Source organism: Podarcis vaucheri, assembly GCF_965113315.1.
Source record: "Podarcis vaucheri genome assembly, chromosome: 5".
In the NCBI taxonomy this organism is placed as follows: Eukaryota; Metazoa; Chordata; class Lepidosauria; order Squamata; family Lacertidae; genus Podarcis; species Podarcis vaucheri.
Genome location: NC_138763.1, coordinates 41318776 through 41346178, shown reverse-complemented (window position 1 = coordinate 41346178; position 27403 = coordinate 41318776). Strand labels below are relative to the sequence as shown.

General features: G+C 43.5%; 1 protein-coding gene across 18 annotated transcripts in view; it reads right to left on the bottom strand.

The window, feature by feature from the left end:
• Positions 1-27403, bottom strand: part of KIF1A (kinesin family member 1A) — a 115167-nt gene that overhangs the window by 16418 nt on the left and 71346 nt on the right. For 10 of the 18 annotated variants that reach the window (XM_082221683.1, XM_082221685.1, XM_082221689.1 and 7 more), the window contains 11 exons: positions 26925-27043; positions 20813-20898; positions 19557-19695; positions 18713-18881; positions 18083-18173; positions 17057-17175; positions 16444-16499; positions 13374-13482; positions 12087-12153; positions 10728-10812; positions 9198-9303 (listed from right to left, as the gene is read on the bottom strand). In XM_082221683.1, coding sequence (XP_082077809.1) covers positions 9198-9303; positions 10728-10812; positions 12087-12153; positions 13374-13482; positions 16444-16499; positions 17057-17175; positions 18083-18173; positions 18713-18881; positions 19557-19695; positions 20813-20898; positions 26925-27043 — 1146 coding nt within the window. Of the gene's footprint in view, positions 1-4558; positions 4586-9197; positions 9304-10727; positions 10813-12086; positions 12154-13373; positions 13483-16443; positions 16500-17056; positions 17176-18082; positions 18174-18712; positions 18882-19556; positions 19696-20812; positions 20899-26924; positions 27044-27403 lie in introns of all 18 variants that reach the window. The other 8 variants (XM_082221672.1, XM_082221682.1, XM_082221684.1 and 5 more) reach the window with 1 other exon arrangement.

Below are 27403 nucleotides of genomic sequence, written 5' to 3'. Positions count from 1 at the left end.
GAAAGGGGTTCTGGGTGAAATTCGCACAAACAATAGTTTTCAGTCCTCTTCCAAAGAAAACATGCCAAATACAAATGAATCACTGAAAACACATTGCTAAGCAAATATTGTATGTGGTGTGGGTGGGAAGGTGAGGTTGTGGGTTCCTTTTAAAAAAAGAAGAAGAACACAGAATTTTGCACTGTCAAGAACTTAATGGGAATGCCACTAGTATGACTTTCAAATCTAGAAGTTAATATGAAGGAAGGCTATTCTGGGGGGCTAAGTGCATGGAATTCTGATTATGTCACTTCATTCATTGTATGTGATATTTGTACTGAGAACCTTGGGTGTTCATCCATTGCCCTAGACTCATTCACTCAACAATAAACTTTAACCCTACTCCATAGGTTATGGGCTTGTCTACACTGATACACTAGAAAAGAAGAAATGTGTATGTGTGTGCTCTTTAATTATTGGATCCTTTGACAACACCAGAAATATATATTACTAATACAATCACTTTCCTAAGCATCTGGTAATCAATCTGGAGAATTTAGAAATATATTATCAAGCAGAAGTTGCATATAAGCAGAAGTTGCATTTTTTTTCAACAGGCAATTTAGCTCACACATAATACATTGCTAGTCAGATGGTAGGGATGAGAATAAAGCTTTAAATTCTGTAATCTAGTCTAGAATTTACACTCAAGTATCCAAGGTAGTGAGTTAGGAAAATGTATTATCAAAAGTTTCTTCAATTGGTCATTTGCAGGTCACATTTTAGAGAAGTTATTGAATCAAAGCCAGTGTGAATTATATAGAGCTGTTATGGAGGATCTGGAAAGCTATGAGTATGAACTTGCACATCAACCTCTTGAACAGCCTTACTGTAGTGCTACACAAAAACGCCTCCGTGTTGAGCCAGCATAAGAATGGTAATAGAAGAGGGAGCATTCCCACTGTTTAACCCATGCTGCCAGCTGCTGCTTTAAGCAAGGGTGGTTCACTGCACAGGAGGGTTCCTCTAGCAATAGAGTAAGTTGCTTCGTAAGGCAATACAGGACTAGGACAATGTGGGGCATCCTTGCTGGTCCCTGGCAATCCATCCTCCTCAACTGGATTTAGGCCTGAAAGACCAAGGAAATTTGAGGGTACACGGAGAGCAAGTCGTAAGCAAGCACAGTTTGTGACACTGCACAACATTGTCACTGATCACGGAGGCATGCTTGTGAAGACATCAGGCATCACTTCCTATTTCCCAGCTTTGTGAAACTGAAGCCAACATGAGATAACCTTCTGGTCTTAAACCAGCAAGGTTTAGGAATCACTGAATTAAAACATACTATACACTGAACTGTGATGAGAAATGGTGCTGCTAAATTGAAAAAGATCTAGTTTTTTGGTCCAGATTACAGCATGCCCTGATAAACAAAGAGAAGAAGCAAGCAAGGTGTGCCATGCAAAGGTGCTATAGCAAGATATGGAATTCAAGATATAGCAATAATTACTGGTAAAAACCAATTGTTGGAGGAAAATCAGTTGGTGTCTCAATTTACATAGAAGTGCTAAAAGTCAGTCTGACCTGGGAAAAGTTCCTTCCCAGCACCAAATACACACAACAACTGTCAAGTTCATCCCAAGGAGAACATTACCCAAGCTCACACACAAACCAATAATGGAACACAGTTCCACCATGCTACCTGGAACAAGCAATAGAACACAGTGGACGAAACAAACAGAACTGCTGAAGAAGGAACTGAGCTCTGCAATGTTGTTACTAAGGCTAGGGATGGGGAGCAATTAAATCCACTTCCCATTTAAAGCTGAATTTATCAAATTCACACTTTCTCAAGCAGTATGAGAACCAATATACAGCCTTCCTTTGAAATGCATATGCATCTCAATTTTGAGATGCCGCTCTCCAACTAGCTAATGCTTACAACAATTCATTTACCTGCAGGTATAGGGTGGTATACAAATTTATTTATTTAATCAATGATGGTGATGATATGCATAAAATGAATATATTCATTAAATTTATACATAAATGCATTGTATTAGGAGAAATTGCTTGCAAAAGCCTTACATTAGTCAAAGCTGCATACAGAACTGTGCTTGTTAGGAAATATTGGCTAACTTTCATGTGGATTTTTAAAAAGAAAATTTGCAAATTGCTGCAGAAATGTTGGGACCCTAATTTAGGAATGGAAAAAATGAGAAGCTCAGAGAACTGAAGCTGACAGATCCTTTCATCTCTATCCCAGACGGAAAGGCAGAATCTGAAGATTGAATCTATTTATTAGTTAACACTTATTGATATGTATTGTTATTTAATAATAGATAGACCCATGACTTAAGCATGGGCTGCCTAACTGCACATGTCTAATTTGGTTCTTAGGTATCTGCCAAACACTGACAGTCTCTGAGTTCTGGAAGTATACTTATTCCCTGGAGTTAAAGGCCAGGCTAGGGATAACAATGAATGACTGGAAGGCATATCATTATTTATTGGACTGCTATACCTCTATAATGACTACCTGCACAAAATGGTGCCTGGCACCAATCAGAGAGCTCATTAAATAGGCCACATGCAAGCAATAAACCACATATTATTGCTTTGCAGCATCATTGTACAGTATACAAGGGTATTACAGTGGCACCTTGGTTTAAGAACAGCTTAGTTTATTAACAACCTGGATTAAGAACACTGCAAACCAGGAAGTAGGTGTTTTGGTTTGTGAACTTTGCCTTGGAAGCAGAACATGTTCCACTTCCTGTTTGGTGTAAATTGAGTCCCCCACTGCTATGGGAAAGCACGCCTTGGTTTAAGAACCCTTTGGTTTAAGAACGGACTTCTGGAACAAACTGAATAGTTACTCCAGAGGAATCAGAGGGCACTTAGCATAGTCCAGTTTATTCCATTTACTCCATGGAATTTATTTCTTAGCCTATCTTTGTATCATCACCGGCAGACTGAATAGTTACTCCAGAGGAATCAGAGGACACTTAGCATAGTCCAGTTTATTCCATTTACACTTCCCTGGAATGACAACTTTTGTACCAAACTTTCAGAAATAGAAGCTCAATAAGCATGTGCCTCAACATAACCACAATCCCTAGAGACACCTCAGATCAATCAAATATCTGCAAATGACTTGCAATCAAGGTAAGCAAGAAAGGCCTCATTTTATTCCTATTCTGCCCATGCTGGACTATTGACTTCTGCAAATCCAAGGCAGCCAAGAACTAAGTCCTGGGCTCTCAATGGAATTCATTCAGAAAAACCAGTAAACTAAAACAAACCTTGATATCCACAATCCCATTTTCTCAGCATTCTCTTCCTTAGCTCTAAATACAAAGGGAAATCCCAAACACACCTTAGGGGAAGGAGGAAGTCTTCCAAAGTTAAGTACAGTTTTCAGATTATATGTAAAGATTGTCCACCTTGGATAATATTCTAAACGTCAACAATTCCCGCTGGCTTGGTTTGCATGCAGTGCTAGGCCAACCATGGCTCAGTGTGAATGCACAAGTGTGCAAGCTTCTGGAGAGGAGGTTGCAGCCACCTTGCTCTTCTTCCAGACCTGCTGCACCTGTGAGTTAAGGTTTAGTTTAGTGTGTCATCTGAACCCAGGCTCCCGGTTTGTCACCTCCAGAACTGCAAACCAAGAACAAACCTTGGTTACAGCTCATGGAGTGTTTCAAACCACGAGCGAAGGTTTAGACAGCATGCTAAGTCAAACAATTGCTTGGCTCTCAACAGCAGTGCAGCAGCAGGACTGGAAGAGGAGCACATTTGTGCTAAACCACTGTTTCGCTTAGCATTACGTGCAAACTAATCATTGTAAAACTTGCAGACCATTTAATGCTTGTGTTTCTTGGGCTGCGTTTTGCCAAACAGTATTAACAGAAGCTGTTATCACAAGGCTCCTTCCCACGAAGCCTGTTAAACTAGGTTCTTCCCTCATCTCCCACATGGCAATGGCTCTCCTGCACCCCCTTCCCCTTCTTTTCATCACCCCCAGCCCAGCTTCTCATGCAGCCTGCATCAGCACACAGCTATCCAAACTGCTTTCGTGCCAGAGCTGGGATCAAGGGAAGGGGCTTCAGCATGGACAAAGGGTGGGGCAGCATAGTTTTGGCAGATGTCAGAAAAAATTACAACCGCAGCAAAACAGAAAGTAAAACCAGCCAAAAAAAGAACATAGATTTAGAAGAATTTTTTTTTAAAAAGAGAGCTGTTTTTTAAAAAAAAAATAAAGGAAGGAAGGAAGGAAGGAAGGAAGGAAGGAAGGAAGGAAGGAAGAAAGAAAGAAAGAAAGAAAGAAAGAAAGAAAGAAAGAAAGAAAGAAAGAAGGAAGAAAAGGAAACCAAACAAGGAGTGGGGAGAGAGACCCAAGGAACAAAATGGAACAAAAAGCCCAATGATACAGAAGAGAAGGAGAAAGAAGCTGGTGTATTTGAGTGGGTGGAGGGAAGTTCCAACTGTAGCATTGGTGACCGCAATGCTGACTTGGGTAGGGGCACCAGGGAGGAGGTCAAATAAATAAATAAATGGGGAGGGGAACAAATAATACCTAGGCATATCCGAATCAAGAAACTGCCTGCAAAAACACAAACAATCACATGGTTAGTGTGGGTTCAAATGGGTGGTAACAGCAGCAGCAGCAGTAGCAGCAGTTCCATAGTGCAGCTTCTCAAAAGCCCAAGCCCTATAAACAGCACCTCTCTCTGCCCACTGGCAAGCCACGAAAAGCTGCAGTAGAAAATAGCAAAGCATCCAATATCACAACCATTATGAGTGAGTGGAGTGAGTGAGTGAGTGTCCGACACTGACACTGAATATTGGGGCCTGAACTGGGGAGAGCTGAGCAAATCCTGGTATAGTCATGAAGTCCAGTGGGTGCATCACTTTTTGCATGCCTACCCAATTTCACAGTGGTCTTGTGAGCAAAGCCCAAGTATGCCACCTTGAATACAAACTAACAGGACTACCCTCTTGGTATTGAGATTTGAATCATGTGATGGCAGCCTCATTTATTCCACTAGGATTTACCTTGAGTTCTTGGAACATAACTGCATCAACCATCACCCAATCAAGTTATTAAGGCCCGAATGAGCCCCCGAGGCCATTCTGTCCATGTTAATTCATGCTTAACCACTACACATTAACCACTAATGCCATAGAGACAAGGAGTTTCCAAGTTCTTCACTGTATTTATAAGAATGAAGGCAATGGAACCTTCTCTAGTCTCAGAGGTTTCAGTGGCCGGGGGATAGAGGGAATGAGACCAAAATATATTGTTATTTGGTCTTTGGGAAGGCAGCTAGGTAACACACAATAGCAAAGCAGTGAGCAGAAGCAAAAGGTTCACATGATGGGTTAGGTAGGTTCCCACCCTTCTCACTTCAGCAACATCAAGACCCAAAGCAAGCCCCCAGAGCCCATGCAGAACTGAAGGGTGGAGACTCTGGAAGATGGCAAATTGTCCATTGTCTTCCTCAGTTGCTCTAGATTGTCCTCCTCCTGCAAAATCTGGCCATCCTGCTAGCAAACTCTGAGGCATCAGCCAACAATTCAGTTCTCATCCATGCAGGCAGCTGAGAATAATGCTCTTATGCCAGGCACAGATCCAGAGAGGAAGAACCAAAACATGAATGCTCTGTATATGTGATTCCTCTCCCTCTCCAAGCAACCTGACAGGTGTTTCATGACCCAGGATAAACCTTTTTATTGTTCTTGACACTTTTGAGTTTTAATTGCTTTCTTCAAAAAATGAATTTTAATGAGTTATGCTGCTTTGCCAGAGAAATTGATAAATGTTGTAAATGAAACAACCCAAACATGTCCTAAAGCATATGAATGCTTTGTTAGTTGATTTGAAAAGTCATGTTCAAGTATTCTGCAGGGAGCCTGAGTAAGAAAGAAGCAGAAAAATCCATTCCCAGAATATGCAGTACAGTGGGGTGGGCAACATGTGACCTTCCAGTGTTGCTGGACTACAATTCCCATCAGCCCCAGCCAGCATGGCCAGTGACCAGGGAAGATGGGAGTTGTAATCCAGCAACACTGAAAGGGCCACTGCTCCCCCATCCCCACACTAGAGATATCCAATCCAATATGCAGAATTACCTAAATGGACTGCACATCCAGGATGACTCCGTTCTTTTACTGATCAATATCCACCATACAACTACAGAAAATCTTTAATGTCAGCTTTATTCAGTGCTCCTAGAACTTTTGCAGGTGGCTGGCATGCCGACAAGCTGGGCACTTGCAAACCAGGTTTGCTGTGCTTATCCCTAATAGCCAAATGTACTCACAAGATTGTCACAGGGGGAGCAGCAACTGTTGAGCAAAACTAGGGATGATCACTTTGAACACTCATGACAGCCGTTACTTTTGCTGTGAGGTTCTTCCTATTTTGCTTGTGCATGCTGTGTCTGTTGCTAAAGAAACTGCCATTTGGAAATACTTTTCCATACTTTTGCAACTCCTCCCTCTTAATCCATGGAGCAGGTCTTTAGCAGCTACTGTTTCAGAGAGACACTGCTATATGCTGGCTGGCCCTCTTTTCATTGATTTTTCTGGGTTGGGTTCACTTGATCAGCCCCATCACTGGAACCCCTGCACAATGACTTCTGCTTGTGCAACAGGCTTCCCCCCCTCCTCCTCCCACATACAGTACCCCAAAATTGGCTCAAGGGTGTCAGCAAAATTTCCAGAACAGCACATGGGGGTGGGGGGCTTGTTCTGTCTGGCAAGCTGCAATGTTTGTGCAGACAGAATGTTCATCATAGCACAACATGGAATTCCACTCCTTGGTTTTTTGACATTTCAATTTATTTGTCATTTATATATTGCTTGCTTATTTGGAAGAGAAACGCCATTAGAGGTGAATACTAAAAAGAGTCTTTGCTCAATTGTTAACATCAGGAAGTTCACATGCCAGTCTTCCTTGCAGTGTTGAAAAAAATGGGTGAGGGGGTATAAGCTATGGGCTAGCCTTGCCTCCATGACTGACGTGAGCCACAGCTAAGCCTGATGAAATGCTTCCCCACCATCCATACATTCAGACAGCACAGGAAAAGGGCAGAGCTAGCCTGTGTGGCCCCACAACCCCTTTCACCCATTGTTTCAGCACTGGAGAGCAGGCTGTGTGAACCTCCCGACTGCATAACCTTTGTCCTAGGGTAACTCACCTCAGACAATCTGTCTTCTCTTCCAGCATTTCTTGGGCAGCTTCTGTTTTTCACACATCACATACTAACACCTTGTCCCGCATTTTTATTGATCACAGCTCAACCATACAAGCTCGTGATGAGTGGTTTCTTTTGCCAGAGGGTCAGGATAAATGATGTTATGTTAAATGTCTGAATGGAGATGAGTATTGAGGGACTAGCCTGGGATGCTTCAGTAAAAACGGTGTAGCCACACAACTACAGGAGACGAGGAAAGGGATATTCCCCACCCACCACCCCAAAAAGTGAAAGAAACTGAGATTGGAAGCCGTGTTGCCTCTTGCCTGTTGTTCTCCTGACATAGTAGCATGAGTACCCCATCCATGGGACCAAACTCAGGCCTTCATCTTAGGAATTATAACTGTTACAATGCATTACCATCCTGGCTGTCTTAGTGCAGACCCAGGTCACTGAACCTGAGCTTTCACAGCCGTCTCCCACAATGAACCACCATTGACAGGATGGGCAGCAACAGCAGCAGACATGTTCTATGCTTATGATAATATTTTATTTTCTTGCTAATTATACTGTTTTATTTAATGTGCATTTTATACTTGACCTCCTTTGTAATGTTTTGTTTTGAAATATTTAAGATAATTACATTATATTGCTTTGAATCTATACTTTATATTTGACTTTCTTCGGTAATGTTTTATTCTGGATTCTTTTATTTGATGTTTCAATGTGTTGTAAACCGCTTTGCGATATTTTTGTTTAAATATAAAATGATATAGAAATGGAATGGATAATAATAATAATAATAATAATAGGTAAAGGTAAATGACCCTTGGTTAACTCCAGTCAAAGGCAACTATGGGGTGTGGCGCTCATCTCGCTTCAGGCCGAGGGAGCTGGCGTTTATTCACAGACAGCTCTCCAGGTCATGTGGCCAGCATGACTAAACTGCTTCTGGCACAACAGGACACCGTGACAAGTGCCAGAGCACACAGAAATGCTGTTTACCTTCCTGCCGCAGCAGTACCTATTTATCTATTTGCACTGGTATGCTTTTGAATTGCTAGGTTGGCAGAAGCTGGGACAGAGCAACGGGAGCTCACCCTGTCACGTGGATTAGAACCACCGACCTTCCGATTGGCAAGCCTAAGAGGCTCAGTGGTTTAGACTACAGCGCCACCCGCGTCCCAGCATATTCTGAATTTGCCCTGGTGATAATGTGCTTGGTGCAAGCATTGCTATTCCAGCTCCAAGGAAGCAAAATATCTCCAAGCAGCTGGTGCCAACTTTCAAAAGTCCTGTTCTATCTTTTCCCTAGAAAACCAGCTCTTAGTGCATGAACAAGGAGCAGTGATAAGCAATACAGTAATGTGATTTTTGCTAATGTATAAGGAACAGCATACCACAGGCAAATCCAAAAATTCTGTATGTATGGGGTAAGACCATTGATTATTGGTAGAGCACAATATTTGCACACAGAAAGTCCCCGATTCTATGTGTGGCAGTTTAAAATATTGGTTAGCATGTGGAGCAGGAGAGATCTCTATCTCAAACCCTGAAGAGAAGCTGTCAGTCATAGAAGACAATTATGGGCTAAATGGACAAATAGTCTGAGCCTAGTACAAAGTAGCTTCTGATATGGTTCTAATTCACTGGACATTCAGTGATAAGGTGATGGATGTTCATGGCCAAGGCCAAACAGGAAAAATTAGGCATGTTTGGCTGGAATCTTTGTTACCAGCCTGGTAAAACTCTTCTCAATCAGAGGGATGCTTGGGGAAAATATTTTGGACCACTGTTGCTTTCTCTTTCTGCTACTTGGACACTATAGTCCCGTTACTTAGCTAGCCTCAGCATGGCTTTAGCTCACTGGCTGTCCGTACTGCAGTAAAGGGGGGGGCCTTCAGAGAAATGCCCCCCTCAATATATATTTAGGTACATACACTCCCTGAAAATCTACAGGGAGGTCATGTTTGCCTCAGGTTAAATGAGCAGAGCATGCTTTGTGGCCAGACTCACCGATCATCCTGGGAGGGGCGGATGTATCCTGATGACAGGATGTTCAGAGATAGGATGTTGGGGTCAATGAGGGATTCATCTCCTTCTGGGGTGTTCCGAATCCGACCTAAAAGCAGAAAACACCACATACAGTTTATTCCCGAGGGAACTCAAACGCAGGTATATTTTTCAGCCTATCAATGTGGTGATCCTGTCAAGCTGTAGCTATTAAGAAAATCATATTTTTGTTTCTCTCACTATACAGTGGTACCTCAGGTTAAGTACTTAATTCGTTCCGGAGGTCTGTTCTTAACCTGAAACTGTTCTTAACCTGAAGCACCACTTTAGCCAATGGGGCCTCCTGCAGCGCCGCGCTGCCAGAGCACGATTTCTGTTCTCATCCTGAAGCAAAGTTCTTAACCTGAAGCACTATTTCTGGGTTAGCGGAATCTGTAACCTGAAGCATATGTAACCCGAGGTACCACTGTACAGATCCATGCTGCCCTGGAACAAATAAGAGGCAGCAAGCCTACCACACCACTATAATTTGGTGACTTCTCAAAATCTGCCTGCATAAGCAACATAAATTCCCTGGTATAGTAGCCTCACAGCCCCTGAGGTTATAGGGGCAGAATAGCTCCTCACAATATATAAATACCATTTTGAATGGTTTTCACTGCACCACATACCATAATAAGACACAGATCTCCAGAGTACAGACTGTCTACAAGTCAGTAAGAATGCTCAGGGGCCTACTTAAGGTCTCGGAGCACTGCTTTTGATGCTCGGCACATAGCATTTGTGTCTATAAACCTCTCTGGAGTCAATGGGAGTAAGGGGCTGCTCGGTTCAGGCAACCATTTGGCCACAACAGGGGTGGAGAACCATTTTCAGACTTAGTATTGCATTCCCTCATGGGGAACCTTCCAGGAGCCACATGCCATTGGTGGGTGGGGCTAGAGGCAAAAATTAGCAGAGCAATGGATGTGACTCTTACTCCTGTACTAGTGAAGGTTGGAGCATTTGATCAACTAGGGCACTGCCCCACTAACCTCCATCTGGCCTCATCTAACCCCCACCTGCCTGCCTTCTTACTTACAATCAGTCCGAGGAATGGCACCGGCTATCAGCTTTCTACTCCTTAAGACTCTGGGCTGCCCTTGTAGAATTCGGCAGGGAGGAGAACAGAGACAAAACTAAAGCGAGTTGGTTCTGCCCACCATTGGCTCTGTCTCTACTTCCTGTTGGCCTTCCTGCCTTCTGCCCTACCAGTTCCAATGGAAGTGAACCACCATTGCCCTGTTCATTCCAGCCGCACAAAAGCCACAAGGTTTTCAGCCCTGCACATACAACACCCACACATCTTCACCCTCCATCTAGGCAAACCATCAGCATTATCACATCCAAGCCCATCACAAAGCCAGACCCATGAGACGACATGGCCCAGGGTGCATTCTGAGAAGCCTGGGAGGTCATTTTGCACTCCTGGGCCTGAGACTCCACCCCCTTGGCTAGGAGATACAAGAAAGGGTAGACACAAGCTTTACTTACCCACAACCAGCTCCCGCACTTCTTTCCAGCGAATGTGGCTCCCTGTCTCATGCACCAGGGTGACGGTGATCCTCCTCTGGATACCCTGTCATCCACCATGCCCAAAGAGAAAGGAGGCAGCGGTTATGAGAACTTCAGCTAAGCAATGAGCAGCACTGGGTGGGTTTTGCCCTTTGCAAAAGGATATGTGCATGAACAGGGGCAAAAATATTGGTCAAGAGAGGGAGAAGGACATGGCTCCTACAACAGGTTGCCTCTTATAAACTGGCCCTTAGATGAGGCAATCTACAGTGCTAGCCACATAGTCTATTTGACAAGTGCTTTGCTAAGATAGGCAAATAAATACAGTTTGTCTTGAGGATAACCTCATTTAAAAGGGTCATTTGGGCACTGCTTTATTATGCGTATGAGCAAGATATACAACAGACTTCCTACAGCATATCAAAACTTTTGGCTGCTTTCAATTTTGATTCTGTGTTACTCCTCTTTCATTGCACTGTGCTGCATCATAGTTACTAAGGGGGAGGGTATATTTTGTTGCATATGTGCTGTTGTTTAACCTATAAGAAGAAAAGCAATAAAAAATACTTTTTTTAAAAAAAAAGGAGGAGGCATTTTAAAGGAGGTAACCTGCAGTGCAGAGCACAGTTGAACCTCTCCCATTTCCTTTCCTGACAAAAGATTCTATGTACTGCTCAGCATGAAAAACAAATTTATGGCAAACCAGTAGAGTGAGAGCGTAAGGTGCAGCAGTGAGCAAGTGCTAACTCGGTCTCGTGGCTCCTACAAATGGAATGAAGAAGTTAACCGAGCTAGGAGCAAGGCCAGATAACAGTCTAATATCAGGACACAAAGTTCTAAACCCAACAAGCTTGATTGCCAAGATGAGACACACACCTTATTAGCAAGAATTAGTTTTGCAAAAATGTGTAGCCTACAGGTGCACACTCCATTGGGGTTGGTGCACCTGTTCTCACCAGAGGAGGCATCACATGGCTCTGGGAGATAACGCCAGAACCTCCTGCTCCTCTGAATCCTGTTTAGCCACCCCAGGCCATGGCTCTGAGCTCTCTCCAGTCTCTGGCAGCAGTTGAGATTCCTTTTTGACAGGAGAGAGCTTTTTTCCTCACTGTCTTAGCATCCCCACCCCATTCCTTCTCATGCACCTCTTCATATGTGTCCAGAGTCTGCCATTCCAGGTCTGTGCCCAAAGATGCTTAGTTAAACATGGCAGGAGGCTTGTGTTTTTATCGGTGTTTCACTACCCACCTTCAGTAATTTCTGGATGTAGAACTGAACCTAACAAAAATATCATTACAGAAAAGAGCCAATGAGTTTGGGTATTGGGGAAGAAAATACCTGGTGTAGAAGGAATGTTCCATGGCAGGGCATTCCTCCACGATGATCCACAACAGCAGGGATGTAGCTATAAAAGAAAGCTACAGTGAGACAGGATGTGGAATGTCAGCCCACAGCACCAAGTCCCCCAAACAGTGTAAGTGAAACACACTCTTAGAGATCCTCGCCTGTGTTGCCCATGCTACCATGCCTGCATTTTTGAACAAGTTCACTGAACATTGTATTTGTACCAAATGCATTCAGCCTGTGTTATGGGATGCCCTGAGCCTGCATCCCATCAAAGGCCCCACATTGCAGACAGGGACAATTGCTACAGAACACACCACAGTGGTCTCCACAACTTCAGGGTCAATGCTAGGTTTATTTGCATCAGTCTTGTGGGAGAAGGGCAAAAGCAGATAAGAAAGGGGGAAACACAGAGAGAGGCTTTCAGACTGCTTCACAGTCACTCAGCAGGAGGGCATACAGGATTAAGGCAGCAAACTGCTCTTGATCCTGCACAGACCACACCCAGAAAAAAGGGTATGATCATACTGTGTGGCATGTAGGAATGGTGGAGAATTTTGATGCAGTGTGCATTTAAAGCTGAATCTATCAATTTTGCAATTTCTGAAACAATATGTGAACCAAAGCACAGCTAACCTTCAAAACCTGCATTTATCCAAATTTTGCAAAGTAGTTCTCCCAAGCAATGTTTACAAAAATGTATACATTAAGGGAAGGGGGGCAGGGAAATGAAAATATTAGGAAAAAAATAACACGCAGAAATGCATTATACTATATTAAGGGAAACAGACTGTTTCTTAGGAGAAATTTGCACTAAGATGTCAATGAATTTACATGAGGGGTTTTTTTGGTGGGGAGGAATTGCAAATTGTTGCAGAATGCAGTGAACTGAATTAAAGTTTGGAAAAATGAGAAACTGAGAGAACGAAAATTAAGATTATTCTATCCATAGCGGCATAAGGATATTCAGTTCAATTATTTGTGATATACCGTAACCGATACTCTTTTCTCATTAGGCAACTATTCACCTACAGCTTAACTTTTACATATAGGTTTTGTATCCCAAATTCCGGTACAATGCTTTGCAAATATGTAGCTTGTTTCTAACTTGCATGTGCACGACTCAGCAAAATAAAGAATAAGAGGACTAAATGAGCACGTTCCTAAGAAGTCTCCTAAGTCATTCCTAAGACAAGTTTCAGGTAGGATGATCAAATTATGTCTCCTAGAAAAGAAAGCAATGCCCATACCACTGATCCATTGACAAATATAGACACTTACTCGCCATTGGCCTCAAGCTCACAGATTTCAAAGAAAACCATCAGATCATACTTGCACTGGCAGGGGCCAATGCTGGGCCTTGTCATGGCACTCAGTTTGGTTGCAGGCACTGCAAAAGAAAAAAATTGGAATTAGAGGCTAAAGATAAGGGCAAACAAGCCCTATCTTCTCAGATTGTAGACTGGCTTCACAGCTTGGGCTTGTCCACATTGGAGTTTACAGTGTGTATGCAGCTGTTCGCATTCCCATTTGATTTATGTAGTCCACATGATGTTACCCTTAAAGAACACCAATCTCAATGCTTCCCCCCTGCAAATTCAGGTTTACCTGAAATGGGGATGATCCAATAAATTTGGGGGCGGGGCGGGAATCAGGCTCCAAACAATCGCACTTGGGATTTCAGAATATTTGTTTCAGGGTTTGGGTGTAGGTGGATCAATCATCATTTTCTGCTACTCCCCTTTTCACACACCCGCTATTTTTTTAATGCTTTCATTTATTTTCATGCCCAACTATTTCTGAAGTACTCCTGAATGCAGGAGCATAGCCTTATCTATATTTTTTCTTTGGAACTCTCAAATTTGCACAAAATCACAAGCAAACCACATAATTTTTTCATAGCATTTAATTGGCATAATAGAACCAACAAAGTAGAAGGCGGGGGCAAACACAAAAGGGAACTCCTATTGGTATGAACTGAGAAGGCAGAGGTCTAATTCAAATGGGGGGGGGGGTGGATTAACAGCTAAATAATGCTCAAATATGGACAAGGCCCACAGCACAGCAAGGGCAGGACAGCCAGTTACATCAACACTTACTATGTAAAATTTAGAAAGAGTCAATGGTAAGATCCATTAATGTTTGAAGAAGGCTTTTGGACCCAGATATACAAAGAGGAAGATGGATGGGGCTCTGTAAGCAATTCATAAGCACACACAAAACACATCTTCTCCTGCATTGAGATCAACAGACCCACATATATGAAAACAAAGTCTTAGTTTGTTTTCATCAGCAATGCAGTCTCTCTGAATGACAAACAAGAAGGACTGGGCTTAAAGATTTTCATGAAAGACACAAGACACACAAAGAAAGGGGGATGGCTAATGCTCACGGCATTGTTAAGTGGTGTAAAAGAAGAACCATGTAGGTAAATAAGCATATTATTAAGAGCTAGAGGCATTTTTTCTGGAGTGGATGTTTGGAAAATATTGTGGTCGACTAGCATACATATAGACAGCAATTCTGCATGCCTGAACTTTGAGACACCCTGAGGAGATCTATTGTACCATGTTCCAGGACTCCAGAAATCAATTCCATTAGGCATCTCAAGTGGAACTTTTCATTTCCCTCTGCTTGTGTTCCTCACTGATGAAATTGCAAATGTCTCAAGTTAGGTTTTCTGTCTTTGCCCCCCCCCATGCTATTCTGTAAGGTGCTGTGTACAGTTATGGATTTATATGCATTTATATCCCTATCCTTAAGCATTTTCAAATCTATTGGGAGTGGCCAAACACTGAAGACAGGTATGTATGGGGAACATGGAGTACAGCAGCATCAGGACAGCCACAATTCCCATCAGCCCTAGCCAACATCATGGGAGTTGTAGTCAAGCAACATCTGGAGGGCCACAGGTTTCCTTACCCCTTATTTAAGAGAAGAATGAATGGCCCAACACCATCACTGAATCCCGTGAGCTGCACTAACAGCCCATAAATAAATATAAGCACACAAGACACACACAGAGAGAGCCCAGAAGAAAGAGGTAACAGGAAATCACATAGAACACTGCACACAGCAGAATGGAATATCCCGTTGACTCAGGGATCAAAGTCATCCTGTGAGGGACTCACATATGTTGTGGATTCATTCAAGACACTATACAAACTAAACTTGGGAAAGCAATGCAATTACACTGCTTTATGGTGTCCCCTTTTTTCCTGTCCTTCTGAGTAGTGCATTGGTGCCTTTCTCAGGAGCCCTCCAAGTCAAGATCCCTGAGTCTGGGCCTTCCAAAGCTTTGTCCAGGGACCAACCAGGCTTCTGAGCCTTTTTCACAACACAGTTCCCAAGTAAGAGGGATGGTGTGGTGCTGGGATCCTCCCCCTCTCTGATGAGGAAAGAGGAGGCTGTGCTGGCAGCATACAACATGTGTCCAGAGAATGTTTCCAGGAGCTGGCCAGCAAGCACGTTGGGTATCAGACCCTTAATCATCAGGAGGGATCTCTCTTGTTCTTCACAGGGGAAACAGAGAGGCAAACAGAGAGCACAATACAATATGAAACAATTATGCACAGAAACACGATGCAGCCTAAACAAATTACATAAGCAGCTCATCCAGTGCTTGCAAACCCCTATAGCCTTAAAATATAGTGTGCCATTCAGAACCACAATGTGGAAGAATGAGGAAGCCAGCCAAGCATTTATCACGTTATTCAGATACTCAGCAGTAGGGGTGAGACATACTGGTGACAGTAATGCTGTACGTGGCTATCACCGTGTTATCAACAAACCATCTATAGTGATAAAAGAAAGGAATGGAGCAGGCCTAGACAGCGTGCTCACCATACATTTAAAGCACATGGCTTCCTCCAAACAATCATGGGAACTGTAGTTTACCCCTCATAGAGCTACAATTTCCAGCACTGTTAACAAATTAAGGTCCTACTAATTTTTTTAGGGGGGAGGGGTGAGACTTTGTGCTTTAAGTGTACTCTAAATGTATGGTGTGTGCACAGATCAAGTTTAGCCTCACTGCTAGAGAGAGCTGTGGAAAAGGCAAAAACTTAGAAACTTGCTGAAGATGTATATTCCATTGCTGGAACAAAGCAGCATACAGCTTCTGAGCAAAAAAGAGGACCCCCCCCCCAACTTAAAATGGAGGGTATTCAATATGCCACAGCTATGGGGCATGCTCAGGTCACTTCGCTGGCTCTGCTGAGAGACCTGCTCCATCACATTCTTTCATCCCTGGCAGCAGCCATTCCATGAGACTGCAGCTGCTTCTCCTATCCTTTTGGTTCCTACATTTCTATTTACAATCATGCTAAATAAAAAGCAATTTCTCTCCTACCTGGTTTGGATAATGGCATGACCCGAGGGAAATGGCGCCGGGATGGTCTTAGGGGGCTGTAGAGAAAGAAACACTAATTTTAAAAAGGGAACACAGGGAGAAGAAATTAGAATATTATCAACGTAGGCCCAACGTAGGAATTTGTGCTTGGTCAAATAATAGGACCTGAACATGAGCTGATAGGGTACCAAGCAGTTGCTCCAACTCTTTACCTACCCAAGAATCAGAAGTTGCAACCAAGACTTCAGCACTGATTCGTCTAGTCCAGCTGAGTGTCAGACTTGTACTCTTTGACCAGACCAAGACTTTTTGAGCTCTAACGATGTAAATGTAACAGCAGCATCTGCCCTTATATACCTGAGCATGCTTTAGTTGTTCTAACATACAACAAACTGCAAGGCAGTTCTGAAAATGCACCATCGATCCTTGCCACTGAACACATGAACCTGATCAAAATAAGGCCAATGAAGAGAGCCCCATTGTTCTTACTGCTGCAGCCACAGACTTTGCGTATTGCAAAATGGACATAATCTGGGCTAAAGTAGAGCAAACCCCAAAGCCAGTGAGAGATTAATCCTATGGCAATGGCAGTTGTTGTGGAGGTGACACTTACCTGAGGACATCCTTGCAGAGAGGTGGGAAAGGATGCTGCTGATAGTGTCCAAATACCTCAAAGACAATTGGCTGGCTCTTGATATACTCAATGAAAGATTTGGTGACCTCCACTGCAATCTGAGAGAAAGGAAAGAAAAGAAGAAGAAAAGCCATTTGAAACAGAATATCTACAAGGTCACATTCACTTAAGCAAAATTTATTTCAGCAAAGTTTATGGTTAACATTAGTTACATGGCAAATGAAAGGAACTCAGTACCAGTACTACTACTGCTACTACTAATATTCTTAGTAAAATTATAAACTAAAAGTGGTACTTGGGCACAGATATTTATTACTTCATTTCACAGATTTATACACGGACTACATGGCCATTGGTTGAATTCAGCAGCGCTCTGGTCATGTTTTTATGTTAAGTTTGTGATAGACTGATCTGGCAAAATGATGGCCTCTCAGCTTAGTTCTCTAGCTGTGTGATGATAATGATGTTGACTTATGAGGGTGAACACAATAAAGATTGCAAAGCACTTTGCAAATTCCAAGTGTTTATACCAATGATAAACAGAAGCAGCAGCAAGTACAGCATGTAGCACAGGGCATGGTGTGCTGGTGCAATGGTTGTGCCTCATCTTGAATACTTGTTTGCTGTTGCAGCACATAGAATTATGCAATACAGATTATAGTTAGCAAGCTATAATATGCCTATAATACAGCTTTCAGCTTGAATGGCAATCATTGTTATTGATGGCTCTTTTTCATCCAGAAGGAGGTCACCAATTATGCACAAAATGAAAAGCTTGCTTCATTCTTCGTATAAGGATGGCACCCTGAATCCAGAACAATGTATTTTTTCATATCCTTGTTAATCAGGCTGTTTCAAGTACTGTTGCCTGACATTAAAGGTGTCACCATTAATACCATCTCTATGGCAATCACAAATCTGCTCTACCAGAGGCTATTTCCACCCTGGATGCAGGTGTTGCCCATGGAGTTGTCAAAATGAAGCCTTCTCAGATTCCATACTTACGTTTTGTACATGATAGAAGCCAAGGGGTGGGCCTCGCCCAGTGTTCTTCAAGGGTTCTGTGGAGAAGGCCTCATCATGGCGGTGGATAAAGCTGTGGAGAAATACAAGTTTTATTGTTGTTGCTGTTGTTGTTGTTGTTAAATATATTTATCACAGGTATCTTCCATAGTTGCATATTGCTACACAGGCAGAAACCATTAAACACTAGCTCAGTTGAGGTTTGATGGTCACCACTGAGGCTTCCTATACTTTGAGTGCTACGTTTCTGTTGGGGGTACTCACATACTGAAAGGCAAGTAGGACAAGGACCTGAGGGGGAATAATCCTCAAAGGGTTCCTCACCCCATCATGCAGGGATCCCTCATAGTTCTTTGCTGTCCTCCTCTTCTCCTGTAATAATTAATGGCTTCCACCAAAGGAAGGTCTGATATCTTTACTCTAACCTCCATCCTTTAGCCTTTTAAATGCTAAAACGTTTTGGCTGTCAGGAATCAACCTCTGTCAATCTGGGTTCTCCCATCTGAAAATAATGGGATAGCCACCGAGGGGCAAAGGAAGGAGAAACCACAATCTCCTAAGGTTATCTGAAATGGGTAAAGGGCAAATAGAGAAGGAAAGACTGTAACTCACTTAAACTGGCAGAAGATGTCTGCATATTCTGCTGAGATGCTAGATGCCTGCAAAACTGTCACTCTGAAAGTGAAGATGCTGCCCAGCTTCAGGTGCTCAAGGGCTGTCTCTAAAGGCCCATCCACCACAGACTTCTCTGAACTGTCCAGGAGAAGATCCTCAGGGGTGGCTGGAGAAATAGAATATTAAAGTTATAAAGGACATTTCCTCATTGGTATAAAGCAGATGCTTCCTCATATCCTAAATGGTGCACACATCAAAGTGAGAGCAGAAGACGTCCTGGACACTGGAAGGAAAAAGCTTGCTTGTCCCATTGGTGGACTTTCCTGTACAAAATAGCACGGTGGGCACAACAGCTGAATTCTATGGCTTTGCCAGGTAGGGTTGGAATGACTCCTGTCTGAAACCCTGGAGAGCAGCTGCCAGCCAGTGTTTACAATATTGGGCTAGATGGCCAAAGATCTGACTTGGTAGAAAGCAGCCTCCTAGGTTCCTAATTCTCACAAGTGGAACTTGCAGTAAAATGCTGTAGTGTATAATCATCTCCTAGTAGGAGCATTCCTGTTCACGTTTCCTGCTATATGTCCTGGCATGTGACTGAATCCCACCCCAAATAGCAATGGTTTGGAAGTGTCCCGGAAGCCTTATCTTTTTAAAAACATTCTTCTTCTTTTTAAATCCCATTTGCTTCACTGTTTTCAACCACAAGAAAATATAGAGTGGCTGTTGATGTAGCTTTCCAATGTTCTTTATGAGGAGCTCCAAAAAGGGGCTCAAATCTTTGGCTTTTGCTGCTATGCACACAGTTCCTCAACCCCTTTCTGACCTAAAAAAAACCCTTCACCTGCACAGGTGTTGTTGTTGACTTCATCTGCAGATGGTCCTATGTCAGTTACTTGTCCCTGTCCCTCTACGATACGCAGTTCCTCCTGTGAAGTTCCAGAGCGGGACATTCCCACTACAGGACAGGACTCAGACTGGAACTATAAGGAAACAAAGGATAGGAAAAGAATACAAGATAAAGGTATGATGGTTCTGGGTGGTGTCATTAGGTTTCCCTTGCAGTGGTGTATTTTGCTGTTCTCCTTTTTAAACTGTGAGGTTAGGGAGATACAAAGTCAAGCTCAAGATGCAAGTGAAACCAGCTGATCTAAGAAGAGAGGAACTTCTGGGCTATGAAGTTCCATTATTAAATAACTCAAAAGAGTTCAGTAAGATGAGAACATATAGGACTAACTTATCTCTTCTCAGCTAGAATTTTATTAGCAAGAGAATAAACACCCATTGTGCCATCTATTGAAAAATGGCACAACAAAATATGAGATTATACATCAATTGCCAAATTATATTATATTTATCAAACCTATAGGCAGGATTTTTTTTGTCTAAATTGATTAAGTTTGTAGAAAACTGTAGTTAATTGTAGGAGATGTTAATTCACACTGTTTTGAAATTTAGCAGTGCTGTCGAGTTTCTTCTGTCCCTTATATTGCATCTTTCCTTTTTCTGTTTTTGTATCTATTATTCTCTTATTCAAACATGGTAGAAATAAAATATAAATATGATCAAGGAAGAAAGGGGAAAAAACTTGTAGAGCTTTATATTTATCAATAATAATCTGATATAGTATTTGCTGCTAAATAGTAAACATTTAATAGAATCTGGACTGAAATCCAAGACTTCAAAGGTCGCTAATGTCAGTTTCCATGTCACTCAGAAGAAACAAACCAGCCTCTCAGTTTGCCATATGTTAATATATGTAAATTCATGTAAATTTAAGCCATCTTTTACTTAGCTTTGGGCATAAATTACAAAGAACAGAAGGTATGGCATACAATTGAGCAGGGTAGTTTAACAGAAGAGAACAGAAGAGACAACAAGCTTTGTTGTAACTCAGATTCTAAGTAGTCTCTAGGGACCAACATTATTACTTTGCCACACTACTGAGCCCTCTGAAACTTCTGAATCTGCACAGCAAACTGGTTAATTAATAACCACTTATAACCAGTTAGGTCTGGGTCTGAGTGTGATCAACGATCTGGGTGAGTGTGATCAATGATCTGGGATGATGCTCAGCTAGTTCTGTCTTCCATGGCATACCTTTTCAAAGTGCTGATCATCAAAGGAAATTTTGGCTGTTCCAGATTGCCGCACTCCTGAGCCATAATCTGGTGCTTCTTCATCAGCTGGAAACAGGAAGGCATCAAGAGGTTATAGCAATGAAAGAGAAGCTCAGACTCCCCAACAGATTGAGAGCCATAGCCAGGAACTCTTAAGCTGCAGTCCTATATCCACTTCCTCATTGGACTCAGTGGGATTCCCTTCTCAGCAGAAATGCCTAGGATTGCACTTTTGCTCACTTATCTTTTCACGTTTATATTTTCTTATGAGTACATTTTTATCCCACCTTTCCTCCAAGCAGCTCAAGAGGGCATGTAAGGTTCTCCCCCTCACATTAAATCCCCACAGTAACCCTGCGAGGTGCATTCGGCTGAGAGACAATGGATAGCCCAAAGTCACCTCATGGGGACTTCATGGCTGAGGGGGGATTTGAACCTGGGTCTCCCCATTCCTAGTACAACACTCTAATCCACAAGAAAGTGCTAGGGAACTGTACAGGGCAAATACAGTCAGCCACCAAGTGTGGCTGCATTTGGACTGGCATCACTCCAAGTTTATTTCTGCATGTGGTAAATTTCTTCTCTGAATACCATTATCCAGCCACACTGTGAGGAAAGAAATATAAAAAGTGGGGATGCTTGGTTATCTGGATGCACCTTGAATCATCCAAATGAATGAGAATGAGGAAAGGTACCACTGGAAGTAGATGGTCTAAGTTTCACTACATCAAGGAAGAGCAAATGCCTCTGCTAAAATTAAGCATGATGCTGAAAAATGTGGAAACAGAAAGCATCAATTAATCCATCTCTTTGCCATCAAAGTTACAATCTTTTGGCCAAGCTGCTCTGTCCTTATTTTAGCCCAACACAAATGTGATTGCACCTTCAGAGAAATGCAGTTGGCTTATAAGGCATTGCATTTTATTTCACTGACAGAAGGCTCCCTGTGAAATTTTGCAGGATATGCTTAAATTGCTCTTTCCTTGTATGACAGAGACATGGGGTTGTGCATTTCTCCGTACAATGCTTTGAAATACATGTTATGTAAACATTTAATTTGAAATATTTTATAGCGTAATAACAAACACCCAGTCTATACATGAACAGGATGCAGAGAAGGCACACCTACACAGTCCAGGAACAGTCTTTTGGGCATAGAACAACTATTTAAAACACAGGTTCACTTCTGTTATAGTTGCAAAGGTGTAGATGGTTATGTATGAATTCAGTAAAATCCATATATACAGTAATATGACAGCATGAGCTGTGACATGCTGCAATGCAGAATAACCCTAGAAATCTTTGAAACGATGTGCCTATGTTTGTACTAATTATAGATAGAGATAGGATATACATTCATTCCTATAGATCAAGGTGAACCCAACTGGTGCAGAAATACAATGGACACTGAGGATTCATACCAGTGATTTCTGTTGAGGTTGGAACTTAACAGGTTAAGTTCTTCCCATGATGCCACACCATTCTGACGTCGTTTTTGGAAGTTGGGAGGAGTCTGTCTGTTCCTCTCGGGGTTTAGAGAGAGAGAGACGCAGTTTACCATGGCTGCGAGAAGTCCTGGAAATTTATGAGTAAATGATGCAATAAAGAGCTGTAAATGGACATTACTGTGCTCTGTGTGTTTGTCTGAAACTAAGGGAAGCTACGTGACAGCTTTCACCGCTGTGAGACACTCTGCTGAGACTTGACTGGAAGAAGGAGCAGATCGCGCAGAGGAAGTGTGCCGGACCTGCCGAAGCTGCCATAAAGAGCTAATTGCGGATTATAAATCAATTAGCACGTCAAGGACTGACCGATATAACCACAGGTTATGGGTAACCTTAATCACCGATCGTAAAACTGTCACGGGAGGCTGCCGGGAGCAAGCTGAAAGACGCTGTTGCTGAATGCTGTGGAGCTGTGAGCTGAGAGCAGCAAGGAATCGTTTCTCCACGCCAGAGGAGCTGGTGCTTTTGTAAGTACAGCTTGGGGCCCCTTGGGAGAACGGGAGAACATGGCAGATGGCCAGGAGGTGATTAAAGCTCCGTTTGAACAGCTTGAGGAACTCACCGCCCAAGCGTGGAATACCTGGGCAAGATGGGTGAGAGCGTGGTTCATAGCCACGGAAGTTTGGGACATTTCACAGAGGGAACCAGTGCAACTGGTGGACAGAGATGCAGGAAAGCTGAAGTCTGTTTCTCTGGAGGAGAAAATGCAGAGGGAGAAAGCTATGAGAGCTGAGGTCTGCATGTTGAGAGCAGGTGTTCATGCTAATTTGCAACATCACCTGGAAAGCATTGAATCTGCGTGTGAGGCCTGGAGTGTGCTGAAACGTCTGTGTGAAGGCTCAGCAGGAGGCCTAGGGCAGATGGAAGCTGAAAGCCTAGAGATGGCTGGAGCCCCTGTTCCTGATGATTTAGCCTCAAGGAGTGCTAGTGAGCAAGTCGGGGGGGCGGAAAGTTCCAAAGGCAAGTTTGAAAAGTTTTCCACTGAACCTGCTGGAATGAAGCGGCAGTTCAGGGGGGGCGGATCTGGCAAGGAGTGCTTTTCCGGAAGAAGGAGAAGGAGGCCAGCTGGGAGGAGCACCAGGCAGTGTTTTTCCACTGGATTTCGTCGGTGCTACGTGTGTGGATCCCACAGTCATTTCAAAAGAGACTGCCCACAGAAAGCGAGAGCAGCTGCACAGGAAGGCTTCAAGGACACCTTCCATGGGAATCAGTCGGGTTTCCATGGGAACCAGTCTGGAAGAGGAGGCCAGCGTGGGAACGCAAGAGAAGGACGTGGAAAACAACGTGAGGAGATTTATCAAATCACGGCTAGTCTGGCGTTGGCTGAAGACAGCTGTGGGGCAAGCCCAGAGCTAAGTTTTGTTATTGACTCTGCAGCTAATCGCAATTTGATTCCAGAGACACTTACTGTCGAGAGGTGGGATTGCAAGGCAATTCCGGCCGGGAAAACTGTACTGTTTGCAAATATGACTAATGCTGTAAATCTGCATTTTTGTATTTTACAGGAAACGTTGGAGTGTTGTACTGTTCCTGGGATGCACCACTGTCTTTTATCTGTGCCTTATTTACTGAAAAAGGGATTTACGGTTTGTTTTCAGGGTGATGTCTGCACAATCTCCAAAGGAGGGAGGATGCTTGCCAAGGTTAAAAAGGGGCAGAATGATCTTTTCATTCTTAAAACGTCTCTGGAGGGTGAGGGGAAGGTTGAGAAAGCACAAGCCCTGTGTGCTGAAATTCCCGCTCATGTGCAATGTGCCCATATCTGGCATGCTAGGACGGCTCATGGTTCTGTAGAAGAACTACAGACTCTACCCGAGGTCGCTAACGGTTGCCACATTGTAGAATGTGGATGTGCGATGGATTGTGAAGCATGCAGACATGCAAAGGTAAAAGGGTGCAGTTACCCAAAAGTGGATAGGGTAACCGAAAAATCTTTTGAGCTAGTTCACATAGATCTGTTAGGTCCTGTAAAGGAACCAAGTCTGGGAGGGTCAAGGTTTCTGCTCTCGATGCAGGATAATTTTACGCAGAATTCCTGGACCCATGGTCTCAAATCCAAGGATGATGCAGCACAGCTGATCAAAGGGTGGATTGAGGGGGTGGAACAAAGGTTTTCCACCAAAGTGCAAGCTGTCACAAGTGACAGAGGAGCTCAATTTACAGGTTCTGCTTTGCAGAAGTTCTTTCGCAAGAAAGGGATACGTCACACAGTGACTTCACCCAATCAGTGGGAGGTGGCAGGGCTGAAGTGTCAGGCTCTGGTTAAGACTGCACAGGTGTTGCTGGAAGATTCTGGGTTACCTCCAAGGTTTTGGCTGGAGGCAATCAAGTATGTGAGCTTCACCTGGAATCGTACCTACAATTCCATGGTAGGTGACACACCGTTTGGGTTGTTGCATGGCAGGAAACCCCAGATTCATTTTTTGCGCAGGTTTGGATCGCGTGCATCTGTGCCAGTGCCTAAAGTTTTGCAAGGGCCAGATGGATCCAAGTTCCGGAAAATGATTTTCTGCGGGTATGAGCCAGAAGCGTGTGCATGGAGGTTTGCGTTTCCATCAGGTGATCAGAGTAAGTTACTGATCAGTAAACACGCTGAGTTCTATGAGCAGGATAAAAAGTCAAAAACTGCTGTCAAGCGTGATGTTCTTTCAGAGTATCTTTCTGATTCAGAACAGGAAGATTCTGAGGGGGAGGAAGGAGAGGCTGAGTCTGATGATGACGATCAGGTCACTGACCAAAGTCAGGAACAGGAGGAGGTATCTGTAGCATCTCCACAAGTTGTAAAAAGGGAGGCCAAAAGCGAGCCCAGTTCTCCTGTGAGTGTAATGGAGAGGATTCGAAAACGCTTTAAATCAGAGGGGGAATCCCGTGATGCTGAGGACACATTTCCTGGTGGCAGTGAGTCAGAGGTAACATCTGAGTTTGTGCCCAGAAGGTCTAGTCGCACAACAAAGGGCGTTCCACCTGAAAGATACCAAGCAACATGTGCGTGGGCAAAATTCGCACAGTGTGATTCTGGAAGTGTTGAAGGGGTTCAACAGGTGCCTGGGAAAGATGCCGGGAAGGGGCACAAGGCAAAGGGGAAGGTGTTGAACTCAAAAGGGTCTTGTCAGAATGTGCAGCAAGGGGGGGTGTTGAGGTTGGAACTTAACAGGTTAAGTTCTTCCCATGATGCCACACCATTCTGACGTCGTTTTTGGAAGTTGGGAGGAGTCTGTCTGTTCCTCTCGGGGTTTAGAGAGAGAGAGACGCAGTTTACCATGGCTGCGAGAAGTCCTGGAAATTTATGAGTAAATGATGCAATAAAGAGCTGTAAATGGACATTACTGTGCTCTGTGTGTTTGTCTGAAACTAAGGGAAGCTACGTGACAGCTTTCACCGCTGTGAGACACTCTGCTGAGACTTGACTGGAAGAAGGAGCAGATCGCGCAGAGGAAGTGTGCCGGACCTGCCGAAGCTGCCATAAAGAGCTAATTGCGGATTATAAATCAATTAGCACGTCAAGGACTGACCGATATAACCACAATTTCTGCACTTGAAAAACAGCATATGTAGCAGCAGTTCCCCACTCCCCCATAATTTTTGATGTTAACCACACTGCATGTCTGGGCTATGCATGGAAGAAGCTCACAGCATACTAGCTTGGGATATTACACTGCCCTGGTGTAATAACTAAGGTATATAAGGTAGAGATAGGCAATTGGATGGACTCAACCTGGTCCTTAGAAGCTGCTCAATTGGTCTGAATTCCAGGGACCCGTGTTATTATGTATCACCTACAAAGGCTGAAACACAGGGCTGCTGTATATTCTTCACTTGATGGCTGCATGTGTATGCTTCACTGGATGACTGCAGCTAGAAGTGGTGAGCTGTACCTGTTTCTTGTTCTCTCAGAAAACAGGATCTTCAATCATTTTTAAGTCCACCTTCTATTAATCACTGTGATTAATTAATTGCTACTGCTCAGCTTTAAGGGAGTTTGACTGGATGATCATATATTTACACCTTATGAAATTCTGCACACTATCTTGGAAGGGCAATCATTGCCTCCAATGCAGTTTATAAAATCATATAAAAATAAAACAAATATAAATGTGTGAAGAAGTCATTAGAGATCAAGTACCACAGAGAAAACTTATACATCACCTCAAATGCAATGATCTTCAGTGGAGTCAATTCACACATTAAATTATGTATGAACTGGTCTTTGGTCAAAGGACTTGCATTACCCACGGTGAACAGCAACAGGTGATTTGGCAGAGCCCTCCCCTTAGTATTAAACACTATGTACCTTAGTTAATAATTCCAACAAAAGGCAAAGGGCTCTTCTGCTCTCAAGCCCTTGTTAAAAATGAGCTGCTTGCCAGGAGAAGAGGGAATGGCTGTATAAATGCAAGTGCCTAGAACAGGCAAGTCCTCTAGCCTGCTGCCCTCCGGATGTTTTGGGCTACAATTCACATCAGCCCCAGCCAGCATGGCCAACGGTCAAGGATGATGGGAGCTGTAGCCTAAAACATCTGCAGGGCATTAGGTTGGAGATGGCCAGCCTCGGCTGTCCCTCCTTCTCCATCTCCAGCCACCTCTTACCTGAGATGGCCTGAACAGCCACGCGCAGGAACCCTTTCACTTCCCCCTTCTCGCTGACAATGGCGACGCGGTGCACCAGAGGTACAGGATACAGCAAGTTGCTGAGATACACAAAGGCTCTGGAAAGAAAAGTGACATAGGAGAGTGGTCACTGCGCCTCAGGCACGAGCTTCTCCAAACATACTCCATAGCCGATGGTAGCTGGGACCACAGTTCACCGCTCACATCACAACATGGTGCTGCAAAGCAAAACTAAAGAAAGGCAGCCATGGCCAGCCGGACAGAGAGGGGGAATTCAGCGTGCTTAGAACAGAGTTCCTGTGCTGAGCACTGAAGCGAAAGTGTAGTGAGTTAGTGAGCGCTAGCATAGCGTACCTCTCGTTCTGTCATCTCCCATGGCTGAAGGGAGGGGAGGGGGCGGTGCTGGTGCAAGAAGGAAACTAGGAAAAGGACCTCTGGCAGGAGAGACTAGACAACTA